Consider the following 26,685-nt stretch of genomic DNA (forward strand, 5'->3'; position numbering starts at 1 on the left):
TGTAAAGTAACTAAGTACATTTACTCAAGTGATGAATGAATATGTATAAGTAATGAATATACATTTTTTGTGACCTGTTGAAAGTAAAAAAAATTAAAAAAAAATTGCTGGCAGTGGGCAAACACAGCCAGAAATAAATCTGGCAGTGAATGAGTTAAGTGCAATTTTGAGGTATTTTTCAGTACTTTCACTTTCACTACAATTATATGAAAACTTTAGTTGCTAGTTACTTTGCAGATATAAATGATTACATTATAGAACATACATGAACCACTTTTAGCCCTGTTTTATACCTCGGCTATTTGAAAATAGCTGATCTACAAGCTCACAGCGCGTCGCATTGTGACGCGTTGTGAGCTTGTAGATCTGATATTTTCAAACACTTTAGTACTTCAACTTTTTGTACTTTAAGTATATTTTGATGCCAATACTTTTGTACTTTTACTCGAGTAACATTTTGAACACATGCCTTTTACTCGTAACAAGAGTATTTCTACATTGTGGGTATTGCTACTTTTTACTTAAGTAAAATATCGGAGTACTTCTTCCACCCCAGTGTTCTTATACCTCTGACCAGTCGAGGGTGATCCACTGGGGCGGACAGGACTGGTTGTTACAGGCCTCTCGTTCGATGGGCCTGTGAGTCAGACAGTGGCTGTCCTCCAGTGTCTCCTCCTCGGCCGGGCCGATCTTCCGGATGCACAGCACCGTCCTCGTCCTCATCCCTCCGTCGCAGGTCTTTCCGCACTCCGACCAGTCCCCGATGAACCACCTGTGCAACACAGGGGAAACATTTGTTTTTGATACAGGAGTGTCCCCCCCCAAAAAACGACCTTTTTTTGTAGAGTGGTCACACGCTCAACATTACTTTTTGATCATTTTAAATTTTTCTTTAATAATATATATATTCTACTGTGTATACTTTTTTTTTTTGACTTGTTTTCATTTTTCATTGCAATTGTGTCTTATTTGTTTGTATTGTCCTTTGTTTTAATGGTACAATGAGATACCAGGGTTGTGGCTCTTTCGGAGCGGGAACTTTGGGGGGGTGGGAGGGGTAACATACATTCACTGTTTTTGTATGCCCTTTGTTATAGACCTGTATGTGAAAATATAAAATAAAAAAACCTTGAACAAAATCGGCAAACTGTGGATCTGCTACTTTTTATACTTTTTTGTGATGCTGTAATATGATCAAGTAGGGCGTTAATTTATGAAAAAAATATAAGAGGTTTCTGCCCGACAGTGTCAATATCAACCCTGCCATGACCACGTGATCCAGGGTTCGATTTGCTGGGGGGGTCCATGCCTCATTCATCTTTATGTCCGGTGGGGGCATGTGTTTTCTCTCATTAAATCTTTGATATTTATAGTTTGATAATATCACAATTTAATTAGAAATTTGCGTTAACCACATAAACCTTGACGTTCCTGTTAAATCTTTGTAACATTTCTTTGTGTGCAAAAATAGCATCTCTACAAGTTCACAACACTAACGCCCCAGTCTGTGTAGGCTAGGGGCTTTAGAGGGAATAGTATTATTTTTTAACAATCCAAATCAACAGTCTTATAAAAACCCCTGTTAGTATTCTTGTTCTTCTCAGTCCCTTAACACTGCAGCAAGCAATCCACCTCCCATCATGAGATGGAATGTATACACAATCAATGATGTGTTCCAACAGCTATGTTGGCTTTCATCATGACTTGAGCCCGTAAAATTCTAAACTGGTTTTGTTTACATGGTTTCTTTGATACAGTGTTTCCCCCAGACTGCAGTGAGCTCACATTCCTGATGCTCGCCGCAATTCTAAAGCCTAAAGACTTTTTACACTTCAGTTGCGCGCCGTTGTCGCATACAGAAAAATAACCATGCGTACTGTACAGAATGGGTCTTCAACAGGGGGTCCTCCGGGACCCCTCGGGGTGGCAGTGGTTCTCAAACATTTTCATGTCAAGGAAACCCCCAAATTGATATGTATTTGGCCGTGAACCCCCAAACCACCATCTGTTTTGTGCCACCACAGAAGATTTGTGTTAAAAAATCGTTTTCCAAACATTCAACGAAAATAGCAGATCTACAAGCTCAAGAGGTTAAACCACTTAAACCCTAGCATCCTTATTATGGTGGGGGGGGGGGGACATTCACCGAAAATATCAGATCTACAGACTCATGGCGTGTTGTGAGCTTGCAGATCAGCTATTTTCGGTGAAGATATTTAGTGACCGTCACCGTAGGGACCAAGTAAAGGGTTTAATACTGTTATCTGTCTCAGCTAAGGGGTCCATGGCCTGAAAAACGTTGAAGACCCCTGTTGTACAGTATGGGGCCTTGTCCACCAATACCAATACTCCCCCCCCCCCCCCCGCCTTTTTTTGTATTGTTTTCAACGGGAGCGGCGCGTTTTTGGAAACTTTTGGAACGTCTGTTTTTGCGCTCGCACTTTCACCGCGTGGCGTTTTTTTATCTGCTTGCTGAGAGCTGACATATTTTCAACTTGGGCGTTTATAGGCTAGCGCCTTCGCAATTTCATGTCGAGGACCCACAAATGAATATGCATTTGGCCACGAACCCCCATCTGATAAATATTTAGTGCCAGAGACCCCCCCCCCCATATAAAAGATTTGTATTGTTCAAATTACCTTAGAGATCAGCTATTTTCAAATAGTCAATGCGCTCACTGTACTGTAGGCTATATAGGGTTAAAGTGGTTAACCTTGTTTTGATGTTATATCAAGTCATTTAGCTGGGGACCCCATGGAACCCCCTCAAGGACCCCTGGGGGTCCACTTTCAGAACCACTGCTGTACATCTGATGTTCACTCACACACATACACACACACACACACACACACACACACACACACACACACACACACACACACACACACACACACACACACACACACACACACACACACACACACACACACACACACACACACACACACACACACACACACACACACATACAACTCTCAAATCTCTAAATTATCTAAAAGCATTTAACCACTCGAATCCTAATAGTATCCCTATTCTGGGGATAGTAGTAGTAGCGATTTTCAGGCAAAGATATCTGGTGTAGAGGGAAATACTAGCCGACCTAGTACAGAGCCCTGGGGGATTCCGGTAAACTAAGTAGGGTTTAAGTGGTTAATTCCTCCAATTTACCATTTCAGACATGACCTCTGAACTCTACCTGACCATTCTCTCAGCAACAGAAAACGGGCAAAGTCACTGCAATCGCATACACATCCCTGTTACTGTGAACACATATCCCTGTTACTGTGAACACATATCCCTGTTACTGTGAACACATATCCCTGTTACTGTGAACACATATCGCGTTGCTGTCGGACAGAAACCTATCATCTCCATATTTTGACTTTTTATATTTGTTCGTATAAACGCCATACTTCGTCAAACTACTTCGTCACACAAAAGTCACACAAAAGTAGCAAGAATAGCCGGTCTACTACAAGCTCAAAACACACTTGTAGATCGGCTATTTTTGTTATTTTTGAATTTGGACATACGGTATGAGGATTCCACCCGACAGCAACGAACAGCCACTGTTACCATAAACGCGTACATATCCATACATACAGTATCCACCGGGTGTACAAGTGCAGGATTGGCCGGTACAACGGCTGGACTTATCACATTGAGAAGACTTGAGGCAGGGCATTCAACTTCACCATCAGCGGTTGTGTTGACAAGACTACAGCACAATGACATCCAAGTTGGTCAACAACCTGATTCAAACTAACTGGCTGCCTTTTATAGGCCCCTGCTGCAGGTAATTGCCTTGATGATACCATTCACTGGGGGTAATTCCCAACCACATAGAATCTACCACATACCGGTAGAGACATTTCATCTATACATACAGTACATAGATAAATGCATATGCACATAAAACCATCACCACAGTAAGTATATATAGTACAAAACTACAGTAGCTGCCAAATTACCCACCCCAAAATAACATCAACTACTAAACATAACATGACCCCATAACCCCCCCCCCCCCCCTCAAGTCAATTCGGGCGTCAAGCAGGGATGCCTACTTTCACCATTCCAAGGATCCCAGTCAGGATCCCATTGACTTACAAATCCGACAGAGAAAGTGGAGTTGGACTGGCCACACCCTCAGAAAAACATCACCCGACAAGCCCTGAAATGGAACCCCCACGGGAAAAGGAAACGAGGTCGCCCCAGGAACAGCTGGAGAAGAAGTGTCGAGGCAGAGATGTCAGAGAGTGGGCTCAACTGGGGAGATCTCGAAAGAACCGCAAAAAAAACAAGTGAAATGGAGGACATTTGTCAACGGCCTATGCACCCTGGAGGAGCAAAGGGCATAAGTCAAGTAAGTCAAGACAAGTCAATTCACATTCCTGAACACCCCTTCCATTTTGTACTGCTCCGGAACCTGAAGAAAAGGTGCCCGGCCCCCTTGGGACCTCTTTTGCTGGAACACCGTAGCACAAGGGTTTCCCAAACTTGTCAGGCCGCGACCCCCTAAAATAATCATATTTGAGTTGGGGACCCCCCATTGTGACAAGCACTTGGGTTAGGCATTACATTTACTTTGACAGATGAATATTGTGAAAATAGCCAAACTACAAGAGCTTGTACATCGGCTATTTTCACAATTTGGTATTAAAAAGGTCTTAAAAGTCATTAAATTGTAACTTTAGAAATGTGCAGATACCATGTATACACTTATACTGTATGTTGGTCTGTTTACTGTTGGCAACAGTGTTGCACATTAAGCTAATCATCTGGGGACCCTCCAAAATAATTAGGGGACCCCCCTTGAACCACTGCTGTAGAAGACATGACAAGTGAGTTGAGCAAATATTTCCTTCTTTACTATTAACAACCTGTGCTGCTAATATGATAGAGTTCAGCTTATGGCCAAACAAATTACAATTCACTATATTTACCAACAACTCCAAAAACAACAATAAACTAGTACATTTTAACCTTTTTAATGTATTTACTTTTTTATTAATGCAAGAGTATATAAACAGAAGACTTTGCTCTTGCATTAACGACATTTTTTTTGGCTTAAAATCTGAAATGACCAAACCTGCCTACCGATGATGTCACTGGTAGGCAGGCAGGTTTCTAAACTGGCCACAGCCCTCCTCTGAGACACAAAGTGAGTATACAGAAATGGTGGCATATTATAATGAACATTAGTGAGGACCATTTATATGAAGATAGGTTGAAAAGGGGTGAAGTCGTCTTTTAATCTAAGATCTTGTAAAAGGATTCCTACTGTATGTGCAACTATGCTGTGAAAATAAATATGCCCATTCCTACTGTCCATACAAATGTCCAAGTAACAGAGACCTTGGTCTCCGTTACTTTAAGTCACAGTAAACACATACGTATCCACTATGAGTACACAGTACTTGTATATTATCCCTCAAGGGTTCATAAAGTAAACTAGCCAGTACAATTAAATGCAGGTGGTAATTTTCAGAGCTTTCGCTTTTGGCATAAAACAAACACTGAAAATTGTTAACATATGAAAGCTGTAAATCATTGGCATTTTATTTGTTGCATTTTCTTTACAGCTAGGGCTCCTTGAAGGCAAATTAATATCAGCAGTCTTACTCAGTTTTCTGGAAGATGTTTCTTTCTCGAGCTGTGAGTTATAATTTGACACTTACTCTGCCTGTAATGATGACAAAATAAAAATGCAATGCCATGATGGAATCTCAAACACAGCTTTGAGATTTCACGTTCACAAAATCAAGCAATAGTGTTAAGATCTTATGGCCAAATGTATAAAACTCTGTGTAGGAGAGTTTTATGCATTTGGACACCCAAATGTTTCCAGTGTTTTCCCCTGATAAATCTCAAAAATCCGGAACTTGTGTGCATGAGCTGTGTGCATGAGCGCGAGCCTAATATTCCGGCCTGTTAATTCCAACAATGGTAAATGGTAATTGCAGATTTTCTTACACCCACACACACTTGCACTTACACCCTTTTCTTCTAATATTTCTATTTCATTCATACTGTGTAGCTATTGTTGTATTATTTATGTTGCCAAATCATTTATGTTTGTTTTTTATTACTTTGTTGTCTTTTTGTTGTTAAGTGAGGTGATATTAACTTCATAAACCCAACAGGGTTTTCTAAATCTCACCTGCACATGCCAACCCAATATTATGCTGTTGTTACAAATTTGTTGTTGTTAAATGTGCTATTAATTTATTTATTTTTCGAAAAAAATAATAAAGAATTGTGCCATTGACCACCAGAAGATTTTTTTCTCAAAATTAGCAGATGTACAAGCTGTGAGCTTGAGCTTGTAGATGTACTTAGAGCTTGTAGATGTGCAAGCTGTGAGCCTGTACATCTGCTATTTTGAATAGCCAACGTATAAATGGATAAAGTGGTTACAAATATTGTAATGCTGTATAAACACATTTAGCTGCCACCCCCCCCCCCCCCCCCAGGGTTTCTGAGGGAGTTCCCTGGCAAAATGAGGAACTTAGACCCTATTTTATTTTCCCCCCCAAAAATTCTCTTACATGGAGATTTTTATATAGTCGCATTCCTATAAGCCAATAATTTGATGCCCGGGTCATCGCTCATCCTCGGTCAGTAGTAGACACAGTAGGAGACTCTTTGAGTCTCCTGCCGGAGACTCCGCCGGTCATCAAATTATTGAATATTTGAATGTGACAAAAACAACAAAAATCTCCATGAATTCAAGGCTTCATGGGGTGTGTAATTGATTGAAAATAAGTATTTTTTTTGGGTGAGCTACCCCTTTAATAAACACTTCTAGTTTGACATTATCCTTTTCTGCCGGCTCACAACATCACACTGACTGACTAAAAAGGACGCGTGGAAGAACGTGCCAAGAGAAATGTACCGGTACTGTACGCACATTCCTGGGGATTTTTACAAATTGGGAAACCTGCGTGGAAAGTGGCGCACGCACACTCTTCATGTGCATGAGCATGGTTTAAACATTAGGCGCTTGGAATGCCAAATGTCAGAAATATTAGTAGTATTAAATTCTTTGACTCAAGGTCAAACAAAACTGTGTAGAATCTCATTCAGTCACACAGTAATATCCTTAGTGTGAATTTAAATGTGCAATAAAGGATTTTTTGTTGTTGTTGTTCTGATAGCAATCGTTGCTGTAGAGCAATTGTCCTCAACCTTTTCAGGCCGTAACCTCCCAACATAATCATATTTGAACTGGGGACCAATGGCTGCTATTTCCCCCCACGGACGGAAACCTCATATGTCCAAAACTGTTAAGTTTCAGGATTCAAATCCAAAAACAGCCAACTTAGCAGATCGTCAAGCGCGAAACGTGTCGCTTGTAGATCTGCTACTTTTGATGCTTTTGTGTGACGCTGTCATATGATCCAGTAGGGCGTAATTTACTGGGGGAAAAAAACACTAAAAGTTAGAATACGGAGATGAGCGGTTTCTGCCCCCGACAGCAAGGGTCAATCGGGTTCCATTCATAATCTCTTGGGAGTGAACAACACTGAGGATTGTACTGTGCCAGTATCAAGCCAGTTCAAAGGTATATATAAGAGCGCTATACGTACTCTGGGGGACAAGGCTCCGTGTTGCAGGCTCTCTGGTTCTCAGGGGGTTTGCCGTCTGGGTCACAGTAGCTGTTCTGGACCACCGAGTTATCGTCCAGCCTTTTACACACCACTTCCTGCTTCTGGGAGCCTGGGGGAGACAAGCGCGCACACACACACACACACACACACACACACACACACACACCGCCGCCACAGCCACGCACACCCACACGCAACCGCAGAAGAAAAAGCAAGAAGCGATCAATCCACCGGGGGACCAGAAGATCTTCGCGTTAACCCATTAAGACCTGAGGCCGATTCTACAAAATGTCTTCTAAAATCCTGTTTAGAAGATGTTGCTACATCAGTGGTTCTCAAAATTGTTCATGTCAAGGACCCCCAAAATGATATGTATTTGGCCGCAGACACCCATCCCAAAAGAAGCAAAGATTTGAGTTAAAAACGTTTGCTTTGAAATAATACATATATTCAAAGATTTGCACACATTTTGAGCTATGAGCTCAAAATGAGCTTTTTTTTTAGCTCAAATAAAAAAATGAGACACATGCGTTCCCGGTCTGAACGGGTTAAACACTCTTGAGTAATATATCTGAGCTGGGTCCTTATGTCAAGTAGGTTTGCTGGAGTAGTAGAGAGATGGTATCGCTTTTCACTCTCCGGGAAAAATCCACACATGTAAATTCCTTATTCTTTATGCTGGATATCTTGGCAAATACCTTTTACAGAGGCTCTTAACTTTTGCTTATGATGGCGAGACCGAGGAATAGCATATCAGCGCGTGCATGCGTGCGTACGTACGCTTGCGCACGCACGCGCGCGGGTGTGTGTTCTCTATACCATCTCAGAAAGGGTCTGTCTGGAACCACATGGGATATGTCCCACACCAGACTGGTCTGGCAGACGTAATAAGATATGGACGCCCGCACGCGTGTGTGTGTGTGTGTGTGTGTGTGTGTGTGTGTGTGTGTGTGTGTGTGTGTGTGTGTGTGTGTGTGTGTGTGTGTGTGTGTGTGTGTGTGTGTGTGTGTGTGTGGTTGTGTTGGTGTAAAAAACACATCTGTGCTAGGAGTGAAACATAGTTTATAGGAATAGTGCTCAGCATGGGGTAAAACAATCAGCACGTCAGAGGATGTTTTATATTAAATACTTTAGCAGCTTGATGATCTTATCTGCTGTATATCTCATCTATTTTTAGTCTGCGTATAATAATAATATAAAAGAAAAAAACCTATATGATTCATAGCACATTATGGCAGACACAAAAACACATTTAAATGACTTCCCACAAATGCATGTTGACCACTTTCTTTAGCAGCCCTACGGTATGTAAGTTATTGTTTGGAATGTCTTTCAGCCTTTATTGATAGTTACAGTGTAGAGAGGGACAGGGAACACACAGAGAGAGAGAGAGTAGATGAGAACAGCAAATGGTTCCGGCCAGCCGGGAATCGAACCAGGGACTGTGTGCTATACCGTACGCCCTAACCGTCCGTTTGGCGGGTTGCCCCACTTTAGCCCTATTTCGGGCAGAAACCTCTTATCTCCACATTTTAACTTATTGTGTGTTTTTTTCAATAAATTAACACCCTACTTGATCATACTACAGCGTCACACAAAAGCTTCAAAAGTAGCAGATCTACAAGCTCGAAACACGGCGCGAAGCGACACGTTTCGAGCTTGTAGATCTGCTACTTTTGTCATTTTTGAATTTAAATCCTGAAAAGTAACAGTTTTGGACACATGAGGTTTCCACCCGAGACGATTTCAATGTTTTATTTGGAAAATAAATGCAAAAAAAAAAGAAAAAAGTCTGAAAATGATATCATTATAATAATTATACTATAATGACATGCCCAAAATAGGGACACCAGGTTGAAAGGGAAGTCAGGGCGGCTGTGCATGCTTTGTCCATTTAGGAATGGTAGCACACTGTTATAGAATATGCTTCCTCACAAAACCCACATGCTTATTCAGACATGTTTTTTTTTTTTTTTACAAAATATTACAAACGCGTCCAGGGGCCACGCTTGACAACTTGGGGGAGAAACACTATTTATTGTTACACGAAACCCGTTGCTTTCAGGGCTCAAAGGTTTGGTTTTAGCCATTCTTAAGGCCATGGTCAACATTTTCGCTGTGGTTTTCAGACTTAAGAATATCTTTGACTTTGTAGGAGACACACGGCTTTCTGGAACGTTCGTTGACCATACCACTCTGTGACCTAAACCAGAAGATATGCACGGCTACTCATTCATAGGAATTACACCATCTTTATCGCACCGGGGGCCAAAGTATGCAAAAATATACATATTGAATTTATTAAAATGGCTGAAGCCACAAAGCCCACATGGCAGTAGACCTCAGAAGAGCTTCTTATCTTTCGAATGACCTAACCAGATTAAAGCTTAAAAGAAATGCCAACGCTAATTGGTTTCTCTGAAACCTTCAAGAATCGCGATACCGATAAATATGTTAGTTTCCACTGATCCGAGCCGGAACACAATCGATTGATCAAATGCACGGAACCCAGCCATCTGGCCACTGAACTAAACTGTGTTCAGTGGTCAATGTACATAGTAGAGCAGGGGTCTTCAAAGTTTTCAGGCCAAGGACCCCCTAGCTGAGAGAGAGATGAAGCAGGGACCCCCACTACATATTGTATACAATTGTGTTTTAGATTCAACTTTTTTCGTTTACTTGGTCTGCCCTTTTTTCCCTCTACACCTATACCTAGGCGTTGTGAGCTTGTAGATCTGCTATTTTTGGCTAAAGTTCTCCTCAGAAAAAGGGATGCTAGGGTTCAAGTGGCTAAGGTAAAAAAAATAATCATATCACACAAAGATTTGGCGGACCCTCTGTAGTAACTCTGAGGACCCCCTAGGGGTCCCGGACCCCCTGTTGAAGACCCCTGTAGTAGAGTATAAAACAGTAGTGCAACATCAACTGAAGCATTCAAAATACAAAATAAGTGATGACTGAAAATTACATATCATCGTGTGATAAATTACGCGGTATCGGAATGACATTGACTGACATATTCACCGATACCGATATCGGCATTTTAGGCAGTATCGGGCAGCTTTTCTGATACTGGTATTGGTACACACAGAAAAATAATGGTTCTTAAATGGTTCTTTAAAAGGCTATATGGTTCCACAAAGAACCATCAACTACTAAAGAACCATTTGATCTAGTGAATGGTTCTTCATTTTCCTCATCTAGCTCTAGAAAAGTTCTTTGAGGAACCTTTGAACTCTTAAACCATGTCTTAATAGGCAGACATTCATCGAAAATAGCAGATCTACAAGCTACACAACGCGTCGCACCGCGACACGTTGTAAGCTTGTAGATCTGCTATTTTGGAAAAAACACATCTCAGAATGCTTGTCACATACCAAAAGTGACTTAGGCAGAAAGTGCTTTAAAGGGATAGTTCACCCCCAAAATGATTTTTTTTTCCTAAGCCAATAATTTGATCTCTGGAACCAAAAATGGTTCTTCTACGGCATCACTCTGAAGAACCCGTTTTGGTTCCAGTTGGCACCTTTAGTTTTCTGTGTGTATCGGAACAACTCTTGCCCTGATTCAGAAAAGGTTGGGGGGAAAACGGCTGTCATTAAGAACAAAGGCCCGCGGAGCATACGCCTTACCTCCGGCGCAGGTGGCGGAGCATTCCGACCAGGGCAGGTGGTGCCAGGAGAAGCCCACCTCGTTGTCCCCGCTCCCCGTGCGCTGGATGGGCACGTTGAACTTGTATTCTATCCCCATGTTCTGCTCCTGAAGGAGTACCTGCGGAAACGGAGGAGAATTCAAACGTTTGTTTGTTTAAAAACCCATTAACCCATTTAGACCGGGTAAGAATCCGTGTCATTTTTTAGATTTCTTTGGCTGTTAAAATATAGCAGATCTACAAGCTCGTATCGCGGCACAGAAAAATCGTGAAAATGTGTGCAAATCTTTGAATATATATTTTTAAAGCAATTTTTTTTTAATCTCAAATCTTTGCTTCTGGGGGGGTCCCTGGAACAACATATTTTGAGATGGGGGTCCACGGCCAAATACATATAATTGTGGGGTTCCTTGACATGGAAAAGTTGGAGCACCACTGATTTAGCAACATACTGTTAGGATTCAGAAAACATTTTTAGATATGTATTTGGCCACGGACCCCCATCTCAAGATATTTTGTTCCAGGGACCCCCAGAAGCTTTTTTTCCAAAAAGGGCGCATAATTGCATATTTCCGCGCAAACATCCCACATATTTCGCTGCATAAAGTCACACAAAACCGCATATTTTATTGCAAAAAAGGATTTTAGCCCTTAGCCCGAATAATCAAGGATTTTTGCCCACGTTTTTTCTGGAGGGTCTACATAAATGTGCAAAGAGCAGGACTACCAAGGAATATCAGGCACAACTTCTTCAAGCCACAGAAGAATATGGTTGGTGGCAGGAGAGGAGGCCAACGGTCTGTCTATTCTAGTGGTGCTGCGTGGTCGGGCATTTTTAGCCGCCGTGCCCAAAGCGAAACACCACCGCAGTCCTGAGGGGGCAGCGCTGAGGACTTTGACAGATATACGCTCAGTCAGTTAGTAACATACCAACCGCAGAAATAACGCCGCACACAAAACACAAACACGCGCACACTCGGTTGTCAAAGTCAGGGGTCCTTGGGGTCGGAGCGTACCAGGGGGCCCTCAACTAAATTAGTTAATAAAGCGTCACAATAATTAATCCCTTTATCCATATGTTATACTTTGACTGTTCAAAATTAGCAGATCTACAAGCTCGTCGCGCAGCACTCTGCTATTTTTGAAAAATATACATTTTTTTAAATCAAAAAAGTTTTTAACACAAATCTTTGCTTCTGGGGGGTCCCTGGCACAACATATTTTCAGGAGGGGGTCCACGGCCACATACAGTACATATCAATTTGGGGGTCCTTGACACGAAAAAAGCTGGAGAGCCACTGAATCACAGTATTCAAATCCATGCACATACAGTGCATACTCACACAGGTACTCGGAACATGCCAGAGCTAACCCCTTCAACAATAACACACGCCCCTCGCCAAATGCTGTGTGTTTACACTTAGCCCCCCCCCCCCAAAAAAAGAAAAGCTTTTCACTTTCCCCATATAAATAGCGGTTACCTCCAAACAACTGGCTGAGGGTCAGCTGAGGTTTTGCAGCCAGATGTTGAGTCTAAGTGTGGACTGAGCCAGAGCAGAGACACACAGACAGGACGCAGTTGAAACGCTATCTCTCCCCACTGGTATTCTATACTGCACTGCTTCTCAGCCCGGGGGGGAGGGGTTCGGGGACCCCCAGGGGGCCCTTAACCCATTGGTTCTCAAAGTGGGGTCAGATCTACAAGCTCACAGCGCTGCACCGAACGAGCTTGTAGATCTGGTGTTTTTCAAAAATCGTGAGAAATTTGTGCAAACCTTTGAATATAGTTTTTTTTAAGCGAGCATTTGTAACTCAAATCTTTTGCTTCTGCGGGGTCCCTGGAACAAAATATTTTGAGATGGGGGCCAAATACATATCATTTTGGGGGTCGTTGACATGCAACAGTTTGAGCACCACTGCCTTAACCCATTAAGACCTGAGGCCGATTCTACAAATGCCTTCTAAACCAGTAGTTCTCAAACTTTTCCGTGCTAAGAACCCCCAAAATTGATATGTATTTGGCCCGCGGACCCCCCTATCTGAAAATGTTTTGTGCCAGGGGCAACCCAGAAGAGAAGAATTGTGTTAAAAAAATCAAAATGATTCCAAACACTTCAAAGATCTTCAAAAATAGCAGATGTACAAGCTCGAGTTTGTAGATCTGCTATTTTTGAGAACCGCTGCTCTAAACCAATGCTCTGAATCATGCTATATAGCTCAAATCTAAAAATCTAAAAAGACACAGATGCTTTCCCGGATTGAATGAGTTAAAGGACGACTTCACCCATTTTCAACCTATCTTCATAGAATAGGTCCTCACTAAATGATAAAATGGTACCATTTGTTTCTACTCAGTCTGTGTCTCAGTCTCAGAGGAGGGCTGTGGACAGATCAGAAACCCGTCTATCAGTGACATCATCGATGGGGAATCCAAGCTAATAGAAACTGCAGGCTTTGTATTCCTGGAAAGTTGCAATGCAATAATAGAATTCTTCTCACGTTAATAAAAATCGAAATATCTTGTTGGGAAAAAAAATCCTGCCTAACAATGATGTCACTGGTAGACGGGTTTCTGGACTGTCCACAGTCCTCTATGAGACACAGACAGTAGATTTTTTTTTTACCATTTTATCATGAGCATTATAGTGGGGACCTATTATATGAAGGTTGAAAATGGGTGAAGTCATCCTTTAAAGGGGGCGAGAGGTCCCCAGCTAAATTAGGAACCAAATGGACCCTTACGGGTCCTTAACTCTGAGAGCATTGAGCATGTGAAAAATGAGAAAATGTTCATATTCCCAAAAGGGAAAAATGCATGTATTTAATCAGTCTGACCAGAAAGCAGGGATAAAAACATATCCCCACCACCCACCAAAACATACAAATTAATAAGAGGGGAGAGAGGGATATCAAATGATGATGATAGACAACACAACAACAGTTACGTAGTTACCATGACAACAAGGTTCTCGGTTGTGGCTCCCAGGGCCTCCAGAGACTCGGGCTCATCGGAGGGTCTCTTGTAGTAGAAGGCGGTTCCTGCGATGTCAAACTTGCGCGGCCAGTCGATGGTCCAGGCCCCATTGATGTAGTAGTCGTCCCCTTCAGACTTCAACGCTGCAAACAAACAACATATTTTATATATATAATTCTATAAAATATATATATATATATATTTTTTTAAGAAATAGTGAAAATAGCAGATCTACACTGCAATTTTCATTTAAATAGGGCTTAAAGCCTCACTATGTAACGTTTTTGTAATGAATAAAACATAATTTTGTCCAATCTATATGTAGAGTATGTTAAAACTAAATTAATAACATGTTAATATATATGTTAATATATTGGGGTGGTTGTATTGCGAACAGCGTTTTCCTATCGCTTCGCAGTAGCGGGGGCCGGGTTGGCGGGGGTTTGTTCTGCTTATGAAAGTGCAGGAGTAATTCTAGTGCTGCTGAGATGCTCTCAGCAGGAGGAGCAATGCTCTCACTAAATAAGTGTAGAGGAATATCTTGTAGCCGTTTCACTCATGATACAATTTCTCTTTCATAACAGATACATGTGCCAGATAATCCCCTACAAAAACAAAACACCAAGAGAGTAAAAAAGAAAGACGTTTCAGTCATTCAGTCCGACTTCACTGTAGCCTATAGTAGCAAATGATATTTGTACTTAGGCTGTCGTGAAAGTTTATAATATTTAGAGAAATGTAAAGTTTCAAATACAAAAGTAGTAGTAGTAGTTGTGAATGAGCAAACTGGACATTTAGACTGAATGTTTCCTTTATCCTCATCGTAACGCACGCAACTGTTTCGCCAGGTTTTTTTTTTGTTGTTTCTCATAAGCGTGCATCCGTTGTCCGTCTACAACACAGCCGTCTGTGCTTTGACTTCTGTGCGCTGACTGCCCCACCCCCCACCCCCCCCGCTACTGCGAAGCGATAGGAAAACGATGTTTGCGGTTGTATTTGGTCTCCCTGCTCTTCTATTGAGACATTTAGATCGTGTCAAAAGGTCATGTCTCACCTAGACATAAAATTTGACCTGATGGTCAAGATTCAATCTAACCCCCTGAGCGAGCAGGCAAGGCTCTATTAGCTCAATGGTACAAATTCCAGCACTTGCGCAGGAAACCGGGTTCAAATCCGGGGGGGTAGAAGAGGAGAGTTACATAGTGCAGCTTTAAGTGGCTGATTCATTATGTGTTGTTTTGTACACGTTTGTTGTTGTGATGTGCTGATGAGCAGGTAGATGGGCTGAACGTTGGGCCTCCACAAACAGGGACGCTATATATACAGGCTTCATGCGGGTCCAAGAGCATGACAGCTCTGTAATCCAAAGCAGGCTCTCTCTCTGCTCGGGAACGGTAGCTAAGACAACAGGTGGAGCCCAGTGTTTTGGTGCGATGAAGTCATCAGCGTCATTCATCATCATCATCATCATCGTCAACATGTTGTGCTACCCTGATGTCACTGGCTGTTTTCACCCCGCGAACAGACACAGAACAGAGCGCAGAGCGGGCGAAGAAAATACACACACACAGCACACACACAAACACACGCACACACACACACACGCGTGCACTTTTTTTTACCGTACGTGCACTGTCTGCACACGTACAGTATATCGTCAGGTGGAAACCTTGTATGCAGTGGTGGAAAGTACATTTGCTCATGTACTGTATTTAAGTACAATTTTGAAGTATGTTTTTTTACTTTACTGGAGTAATTCCAATTTTCAATCATTTTACTTCTACTCCACTACATCTGAAAAGGCAAATATTGTTCTTTTTAGCCCACAGAATGTATTTGAAAACTTTACTAGTTACTAGTTGCTTTGTAGATTTTGATTATTATTGCAAAACCATTTCACACCTATATACTGTATACACTTTGGCAATTTGAAAATAGCCGATCTACAAGCTCACAACGCGTCGCTTTCGTAGATCGGCTATTTTCAAAGGATTATACATTTATACATTTGAAAATTTGTGAAACGGGACCTTCTGCATAATGAGTACTTTTACTTTTGGTACAGTACATTTTGATGCCAATACCTTTGTACTTTTACTCAAGTAAGTTTTGAATGCCGAACTTGTACTTGCAACAGACTATTTCTACAACAGGGTATTATTGATACTTTTACTTAAGTAAAACATTGAAGTACTTCTTCCATTTACTGCTTGTATGTCCAAAACCGCAACTTTTCTGAAAATAGGAAAAAAAAAAAATGTATGTTCCAATTGATCCAATGTAGTTATTATTTACGGCTATTTTTTCTCCTTTTGTGCGACACTGTAGCATGACGAAGTACGGCATGAAATGAAAAAATAAAAACATCAAAATATGGAGATACAAGGTTTCTGCCAAACAGCGACAATATATGCACACGCACGCACACACAAATCTAGCTCAAATGCGAGAAAAAAAAAACACACACACGTGCGCGCACGCACACGTCAGGTGAAAGCTTGGAAGAATCTCCTGAATACCATTCTCTCCGGTTGTCAAAACAAAGGTTGGTCTCCAACCACAACAAGATCTGAAAATATCCACTTTCTCAGCATTGAATCTGGGCCAAATTGAGGAGAAATGATCCCAGGCCGGCTGTATTGTTCCTCTTGTGCATTTGACGCTGGTAGAATCCACACGGATTACTGCAACACATGTTTACTCCCCCTTTGTACTGAGACTTTCTTTTTTTACTTAACCACTTAACCCATTAAGACTGGGAACGCATCTGTGTCATTTTAGATTTCTTTGGCTATTTTTTTTTTTAACCGTGAAAGTGTGTGCAAATCTTTGATTTTATTTTTTTTTGAAAGCAAACATTTGTAACTCAAATCTTTGCTTCTGGGGGGTCCCTGGAACAATATATTTTCAGATGGGGGTCGGCGGCCAAATTCATATAATCTTTGGGGTCCTTGACATAAAAAAGTTTGAGAACCACTGATATAGTCACATACGTTTTTCAGAAAACTGACATTTTGTAGAATCCCCATAAGATTGGAGTTAGAAATATTCACTTAAAAATATATATATATAAGATTTGCAAAAAAAATCATGATTTAAAAATAAATAGCCAAAGAAATCTAAAATGACACACAGGCGCTTTCCAGTCTTATTGGGTTAAACCCCCAGCATCTGTATTGTGGGGAAAGTTTTCGCAGGAAAATAGCAGCGCGACTCTTTGTGAGCTTGTCGCATCTGCTATTTTCAGCGAAAGCTTCCCCCCCCCCCCCAAAAAAAACTGAAAATACCCTAGTACAGACCCCTGAGGGGACTCCGGTCAAAACCTATGGGGTTTAAGTAAGTAAGTAAGTAAGTCGGTCGGAGAGGCTTATTATCGGTATCAGCCAGAGCGCAGGGAGTCTATCCCCGTTTCGCAATGCGCTAGAGGCTAGACCCCTGGGAGATGGATAGCTGATGTGGAACACCTACCATCAGCTCCCAGGACTCACTGCACGTCTAATATGCCACGTCCCTGGAATCAACATGCAGAACCCCCGTCCCCCCCCCACCCCACCAAAGAATAATCGTTGCTGTCCGGCAGAAACCAGCTAACTAAATCTTTCCCGTTTTTGCTTTTTTTCCCCATAAATCAGTGCTATTGAACAACCTTTACGTCTGTGTGTTGATTAAAAAAATATTGAACCAATGAAAAGTATTAAAAAGCGCTTCTGACAAAACCAAAAGGCGCTTCTGACAAAACCCCATTGGATCCTCAAAGTCCACCAACGGGGGGTGGAGTTAGCTGGTTTAGCTGACTCCAGGCTCCACCCCCTTTTGACCTCCAACCTCATTGTGAGCTTTGAGGTCCATTTAGCTTTGATTGATTGATTGAATATTTTATTAGGCAAAAAAATGTAAAACAGCACAGTTACATTTAAAATACTTTGTCAAACAGGTCCGTTCATAAAAGTCCTTGCGGACTTGTTTCCAATGAGGGCCTTGGTATTCAATTCGTAGGCATATATAGTGGCACCACAGTTCAAATATCATTACAAAATAAACAGCAAAAAAAAAAAAACACTATGTACAACAAAGAAAATAAAAAAGAGGGGAAAAAAATATGTACAAGAACAGGGGGGGGGGAGGGTCTGCTGTCTAACGGGAAAATGGTACTACCTCCTCATTTGGCCTCCTGAAAGATGATTTTTTTAAGGCTCTTTTAAATGAGCCCAGCGAACTGCATTTTTTGAGGGATGGAGTTAGACTATTCCAATCCTGGGTGGCAGTGCTGTAGAAGGACAATTTGCCCATGTTTGTTTTATGGGTGTTTATAAGCTGTTCTTATCAACGATGAACAAAACCTCCTAACTCCACTTTTTGTTTTGTTTTTGTCATTTCCTGAAAAACGAACATTTTGGAGATGGTTTCTGCTGGACAGCAGAGATATATAATAATAATAATAATAATAATAATAATAATAAACACATGTATCACTGGCAAAATGCAATATTAGACTAATTATGCCTTATCAGGGCTCAACATTTTGAATAGGCCTATAGCCTACTTTTTTATGTGGCCTATGTTTATTATAATTAGAATTTCTAAGTTATAAATGAATTGCAATGTAAATATTGTAACCTATGGACCAATTATTTGTTTACCAACATTGAGACAGGATGCACAGGTGATTGTTTCACGCAATCAATTCTCAACCTGTTGTTTTGGGGTGCGCTGGTTTCAACGCACCCCAACCCCCTCTTGTGTGTTGGCTGGTGAGGCGCGTCCTTGCGAGACCTGATTAGAATGGGTTTCATTGCGCGCATACTGGTTGCACGCATACTGGTTCTTATCAGTGTGACGTCGTCTGTTAAGGGGTCTATAGTTTTGCCATAATGTTACAATGTAGGCAGTGATATAGAATAAAGGTGATTGTGTTCTGTGCAAACTTTTAGAAAAATAACAACATGCATTTGTTGGTAGAATACTGTCATATTCTTCTGCCTACACATACGTCATGTCCTAGTAGGAGCGAATAGGGGAAGGGGATCAACATCACGTGATTCCCTTGTTTGACCCGGCAAAAACTGTGCGCGTCTCAAAGAATATGATTATTGTCCCTGATGATGCAACATGATACCTGAGTCACGTGTCACGTCACATACCTACTTTCACAGAGAGGGTGGTCTTAAGGCCAGTTTTGGGGGTAAAAATCCATAATATGATGCTTTAGAGAAAAGCAGAGTGCTAAAACCCACCAGGATTTTCATAGATAAGCTTCAAAAACATGATTTTGGGTGGTGGTAGCAATACCACAATACAAAAAGGCCTGTATTAAAAATTTGACTTGAGTAAAAGTACGATAGTATTTGGTGTCGAAATACACGTAATGTACCAAAGTAAAAGTACTCGAATGTTTAAAATATATAATCGAAAATGAAAATACTGAATTAAAGTAAAAGTACCGTAACATTTTAACACAAGTAGGCTACTTTCCACCAGTGCCAACAGTGTATGCACAGTAAAAATCCTCAGAGTTGATTTAACTTTCTCAGAAGTTACAAATAGCTAAATTAACACCCACGATTTGACTGTGTACAAGTCTTCACACAACACAGCTGGGGGGGCCTTGTTTCAAACTGAGTCATTTCATTGGAATTTGAAGAAGGGATCAATATTAGATGACGGCATGACATTTCACAATGCCGCTAGCTCTGATATTTTTTGGTACATTTTAATATTCAGTCGTATTGTTTAACCAATTTAAGACCTGAGGCCGATTCCAAAAATATTTTCTAAATCCTAACAGATTTCTGAATAACTTATGTTGCTATATTATATCAGTGGTTCTCAAACTTTTTCATGTTCCAAAATGATATGTATTTGGCCACGGACCCCATCTCAAAATGTTTTGTTCCAGGGACCCCCAAAAGCAAAGATTTGAGTTAAAAAATAATAATAAAATATATTCAAAGATTTGCAGAACTTTTCAAGATTTTTCTAAAATAGCAGATCTACAAGCTCATAGCACGGCATGAAGTGATGCGCAATGAACTTGTATAGCCTATCTGCTATTTTTGAATAGCTGAAGTATAAAATATGGTTAAAGTGGTTCAAATGTTTGAGACGCTATATTAACTGCTTTTGCTGGGGACCCCCTGGTACACCAATGAATTGAGAACCAATGTGCTATATATATATATATATATATATATATATATATATATATATATATATATATATATAGCTAAAATCTAAAATGTACTGGTTTTAATGGGTTAACACACTGGTTCTCAACGTCTTGGTCCTGGGACTCTGAGAGTGTACAAATGGAACCAAATGGACCCGTACAGTGTAGATTGGGTGTCCCAGAGATTAAAAAAAAAAGGTATCAAATTGGGGGGTCCGTGGGCGGCACCTGTCAGCAGGGAGTGTTGGGCGGGAGGACTAGGGCGGAGGCTCTACGTCCTCTCGGTGGGGGCTCCTCACTCGCTGGCAGGTGAGTCAGTGGGATACACAACAGGCCCATGTGTGCGAGGGAGGAATCAATTGACATAACGACTAAATTGAGAAGGACCCAAAAAAAAACTCAGTGTTTTCGGCCCCCCCCCCCCACACACACACACACACAGCTAAGGGACCCCCACACACGACGCCACAAACACGTCAACGCGTCCTCCCCCCTTTTATAACTAACGTGACACACGTGACGTTCATAACAACCGCAACTTTACAAATTGCTCATGAGGGGGAAGTTCCGTCACGATCGGCCTATAATTGCACTCTTTAAACTTTTTTGATATATAGACATCAGATGCCCCCCCGTAATCCTGCAGGACTCGCACAGCTGTCACCGCGGCCACGATAAATCTGCCGCCGCCGCTCGCTTTTCAAAGTGCTGTAGACGTTAAGCTCTCCCGTCGACAGCGAGCGCTGCTATAAATCTCACCGACACTGTCACGCTGGCTTTTCCCTCTCTGTTATTGGACCGTGGGCCACGAAACGAGCCTTTCTTCAATGAGCTCGTTTCATTGTTTTGATTGTGTGACACCGTCGGGGTGTAAAACCTCGTATGTCCGTGTTTAACCCTTTAAGACCTGAGGCCGATTCTACAAATACCTCCTAAGTCGGTGGTTCTCAAACTTTTTCTAATTTATATATTTGGCCGCGGACACCCCCCCGCCCCCATCTTGGTTTTGTGCCAGGGACCCCCAGAAGAGAAGATTTGTGTTAAAAGAATTCTAGATAATTCCACATTTTTCACTTTAAAAAGAAATCTGAAATGTTATTTTAAAAAAAAGAAGCAGATTGTACAAGCTCTGCTATTTAAACGCGGTGCTAGATAAACGCGGTGCAATGCGACGTGTTTTGAGCTTGTAGATCTGCTATTTTCGCCACATTTGTGTGACACTGTAGTATGACCAAGTAGGGCATTAATTTACGAAAAAACAAAAAGTTAAAATATGGAGATAAGAGGTTTCTGCCTTACAGCGACATCTTTTTTTTCTCGTAATTTAACGCCCTACTTGATCATACTACAACGTCACACAAAAGTATCAAAAGTAGCAGATCCGCAAGCTCGTCGATCTGCTACTTTTGAATTTGAATCCTGAAAAGTAACAGTTTTGGACATGTGAGGTTTCCACCCGACGGCGACCAAACGTTTTTTTTGTTTAGTCTGGAAGTGAGGAGGAAAACCTGTCCGGTGCCAAGATTGCCATTACATGATGTGTTGGATTCAAGCGGTTTTATGGGACAAGCAATGAATAGTTGTACTTTATAGCGCTGCATTAGGCAACAAGTGATAAATAAAACAACGGACGCCAACAGCGTCGTCTGCTTTGCCCTCGACAGAGAAGTCACACAGGGGGAGCGCAGCAGCAGCGCGCTTTGTTGCCGGTTGATTCCCCCGCCGGACCGGCAGGTAGAATCTGGTGTGGGGAAAATGAATGGCCACCACTCACTTCCAGTGGTGGAAAAAGTACTCAAATGTTTTACTTAAGTAAAAGTATCAATACTGCAATGTATAAAAACTCTGTTACAAGTAAAAGTCCGGAATTCAAAATTGACTTGAGTAAAAGTACAAAAGTATTGGCATCAAAATGTACTTAAAGTACCAAAAGTAAAAGTACTAAAATGTTTGAAAATAGCCGATCTACAAGCTCACAACGCGTCGCATCGCGACGCGTTGTGAGCTTGTAGATCTGCTATTTTCAAATAGCCTAGGTATAAAATAGGGCTAAAGTGACACAACAAATAATTGTAGTGGAGTAAAAGTACAATATTTGCCTCTGAGATGTAGTGGAGTAGAAGTAAAAGTATAGACAATTGGAAGTACTCCAGTAAAGAAAAAGTACCTCAAAATTGTACTTAAGTACAGTACTTGAGTAAATGTACTTAGTTACTGTACACCACTGCTCACTTCTTCCCCAACACCGCTGAAGTGCCCTTGAGCAAGGCACTGAAAACCCCCGACTGCTCCAGTGGAGCTGCTCAGTGGCCAACAGTATATAAGACTGTTGTGTGTCATGTGTATGTCTGTGTGTGTGTGTGTGTGTGTGTGTGTGTGTGTGTGTGTCATGTGTGTGTCTGTGTGCAGGGCGTGGCTGGAAATAAGCATCCTAGCTTAGCTACCTCCCTGGGTAAATAAAGTTAAAACAAGAAATTACCAATTACGTATTCTACCAGCTTGTGCCAAGCTAAAAAAAGAAAACTTGAAAAGTACTGTCACGGCTCTTGCATCTTACTAAACATTACCAGAGAAATATATATTAAACTCAAGAGTTAAATTAAGGTGCCTTTCACATCTAAAGCTCACTAGTGGATTTATTCATGCACTCTTACAGGCACAAACAATCCAACATCTAAGAGTAAACAGAAACAGAAATAACTTACAACTACTAGGCTTCTAATAAAAACTGCCGTATTAAATAACATATTCAACTCCTTTGAACACCGTTTCATCTTTAAATTTTTATGTAATATAGTCCTGACCTGAGCGCCTCATTGCGGCCGCAGAGTTTCTAATAGTCTAATAAATTTACTAGGCAGAGCGCTGACAACGATGTTAGATGGGGGAGGGGTGGTCTCGGTAAACTGTGTTGTTTGGGCCATTCATCAATCAAATAAAACATGTTTAGATTATTGAATAAACTGATGCACATTTCCCTCCTTACGTAGCGCCGGCAATTGTGTTCGAGTGAATGTGTTGCGCTGACTGATTCAGTCACTCAGTCAGTGACGACGCATCGAATTCCGCGACCGGAGCTCTTACGGCCGTTCAGAGTATGGGAAGGCATTGCAGACTCCCCATTGGTAGAAAGTCACTACTAACGCAGCGATTGAATATAGACCAGCTTGCTCCACAAGCTGGAAAAACAAAACTAAAAACTAAACAAGCCTTTGACTATAGACTTGACAGATAACTGCAAAAACAGGAGCGGAGAAAGAACTCAACCACCAGCACTTGAGTCAAAGTATAGTGTACTCCCGATCAAATATTACTCAACTACAGGTGAAATGCTGCTAAGTAAAAATTGTACTTGAGTTAAAGTACTGGAGTACTTGCTTTAAAAAAAATACTGAAGTATTTGAAAGTGCTTCTTTTGATGCTTTCGTGTGATCAAGTAGGGCATTCATTTACGAAAAAACACAAAAAGTTTAAAAATGGAGATAAGAGGTTTCTGCCCGATAGCGACGAGATACTCCACCACTGGTGGCTCACACATGGAGGAGATTTGGGATTATGCTTCATTTATAATCTGCGGTAAAACGGTGTCACCCAGCAAAAGATTGCAGATCTTCAACGTTCACAACGCATTGCACACGTTGTGAGCTTGTAGATCCACTATTTTTGCCGAACGACACCATCGTATAAAACGAACTATAAATCAGGCTTTAGTTGTCAAAGGGGATCAACAGCACAGGGAGACTGAAGGTCAATTTATGCGTAAGTGCGGAACGACACGTTGCACGATGACAGGAATTTGTCACAGGGTACCTCTGGAAAAATGAAAGGAAACATTTAAGGTCACAAACGCCTTCATACAATCAGTGGTGGAAGAAGTACTCAGATATTTTTACTTAAGTAAAAGTAGTAATACCACCATGTGGAAGTACTCCGTTACAAGTAAAAGGCCTGTGTTCAAAAGTATTGGCATCAAAATGTACTTAAAGTACCAAAAGTAAAAGTACTACAATGTTTGAAAATAGCCGATCTACAAGCTCACAACGCGTCGCGATGTGACGCGTTGTGAGCTTGTAGATCGGCTATTTTCAAATGGCCCAAGTATAAAATAGGGTTAAAGTGGTAAATGTGTGTTTTATAATATAATAATGTATATCTGCAAAGTAACTAGTAACTAAAGTTTTCAAATAATTGTAGTGGAGTGAAAGTACAATATTTGCCTCTGAGATGTAGTGGAGTAGAAGTAGAAGTATTGAAAATTGGAAATACTCCAGTTAAGTAAAAGTACCTCAAAATTGTATTTACATGTAAGTACAGTACTTACAGAGTAAATTTACACCACTGCATAAAATGTCTCACACACACACACAGAAAAATGTTTGTTCCTAAATGGCTCTTTGAAAGGCTATGGTTCCGCAAAGAACCATCAACTACTAGAGAACCATTATTTTTGGTCAAGGTGCTTTCAGGAGGCAGAAATGGTTCCTCAGTTCCCAATGTCTTTTAATGGGCGAACATTCTTCGAAATTAGCTGATCTACAAGCTCGTAGTTCAAAACTCCAGTACAGGGCCCTGGGGGACACCGGTTGATGAAGTAGAACCATTATACCCAAAATGATATGTATTTGGCTGCCGACCCCCATCTCAAAATATGTTGTTCCAGGGACCCCCAGAATCAAAGATTTGAGTTAAACATTTTGTTTCAGAAAAATACATGTATTCAAAGATCTACAAAGATCTACAAGCTCATAGCGCGGCACTCGGTGCCACGCTATGAGCTTGTAGATCTGCTATCTTTGCGTAGCCAAAGTATAAAACAATGGTTATATAGCAAAAAAATCTAAAATGACACAGAAGCGAATCGACTGAATTGACGACAGTCGCGTTTAAAGGCCACCACTTACCGATGTAGTTCTTAGACATGGCCACTTCTTTGATTTCAATGTGTACGGAGCCCCTCGGTATCTGCACCACCTCCATGTAACCTGCAAGAGAAAGGCCTGGGATTATTCTCACGCTATACGGTCACACTCGCAATCTGTCAGCACAACAAAGCACAGTGGTTCTCGAACTTCGTCACGTCAAGGACACCCAAATTGATATGTATTTTGGCCATGAAAACCCCATCGATCGAAAGATCGACGATGGGGTTTGATCGAAAGATCTCCACCACCCAATGCCATTAACTTCCTGCTTAGCATATTTGGGGAAATGGCTGGATCTTTTTTTTCTCCCTGCATTTTTGACGAGACAAGCTATTTTCAACGGCGTATAACGAGTGAATGGGAGGTCGCGATGATTGTTTTTTCTTTTCGCCGAAGCACAGTGAAAACCTCCATGATTAGCAACCATCATACTGGAGATAAATATTCTGTGACTACTTGAAAAGGTAAGAAAATCGTTAAAAATGCTGGCAGAGGCTGCTGCCTGTTTTAGAAAACCCCTGGCAGTGAATGTGTTAAGATGCAAAAAGACTATCAGGGGATTGTCAGGTTCAACCCCACGCAAGGTCGTGCATATTGGCCATTATCCTTCAGAAAACAAACAAGTATAGGTCTTATAGATCACATTAGGTCAAGACGCATAGAGCACGGATGGAAGTGTGTGTTCACCCAAAAAGGACAGCGGGGTTGCGAAGGAAGCACAAAACAAAATCCACCCCTCGTTCCCAAACACATACACACAGTATTTTTAGATGCTTTACTGGCCATACCATAGAAGGAGAAATATGTTTTCTCTCTCTCTCTCTCTCCCTCTCCGTCTTTTTCTCTCTCTCCCTCTCTCTCTCTCTCTCTGAGGCCCGATTTATACTTGTCACGCGCCGAGGATAGCCGAGCTACAAGCTCACAACACGTCGCAGACGCGACACGTTGTGAGCTTGTAGCTCGGCTATTCTCGTGCGACGGAGCATACTGTACATGACGCATTACTCTCTGTAGACTTGAGAATGTCTCTCCACAGAGAGCCAAGTTAGCATATCTCTGTCCCTAGAATCCCTTCACTAGATGATGTAATTAATAGGAATATATATTTTGACAACATAGCTCTAAACACCTCAAAACATATTATTTTCGGCGTAGGGGCAAAAACCTTGTATCTCCAAGTTTGAAATGTTTATGTTTTTTGTCCCAGTGAATTAACACCCTACTTCGCCATACAAGAGCGTCACACAAAAGTAGTGAAAATAGCAGATCTACAAGCAGTGGTGGAAAAAGTAGTCAAACGTTTTACTTAAGTAAAAGTATCAATACTGCAATGTGGAAGTACTGTACTCTGTTACAA

The 26,685-nt window shown here is 41.3% G+C and overlaps 1 protein-coding gene across 1 annotated transcript in view; it reads right to left on the reverse strand.

Moving 5' to 3' along the window:
• The window catches only part of adamts6 (ADAM metallopeptidase with thrombospondin type 1 motif, 6), a 120,480-nt gene that overhangs the window by 12,895 nt on the left and 80,900 nt on the right, over window positions 1-26,685 (reverse strand). Inside the window, exons 18-22 of the mRNA XM_080419522.1 lie at window positions 25,308-25,388; window positions 14,220-14,383; window positions 11,247-11,385; window positions 7,594-7,723; window positions 568-772 (exon numbers count right to left, since the gene is read on the reverse strand). Of these exons, the coding sequence (XP_080275648.1) occupies window positions 568-772; window positions 7,594-7,723; window positions 11,247-11,385; window positions 14,220-14,383; window positions 25,308-25,388 (719 nt within the window). The remainder of the gene's footprint in view (window positions 1-567; window positions 773-7,593; window positions 7,724-11,246; window positions 11,386-14,219; window positions 14,384-25,307; window positions 25,389-26,685) is intronic.

The sequence above is a fragment of the Gymnoscopelus braueri genome (genome assembly GCF_963280865.1).
Source record: "Gymnoscopelus braueri genome assembly, chromosome: 22".
Taxonomy (NCBI): domain Eukaryota; kingdom Metazoa; phylum Chordata; class Actinopteri; order Myctophiformes; family Myctophidae; genus Gymnoscopelus; species Gymnoscopelus braueri.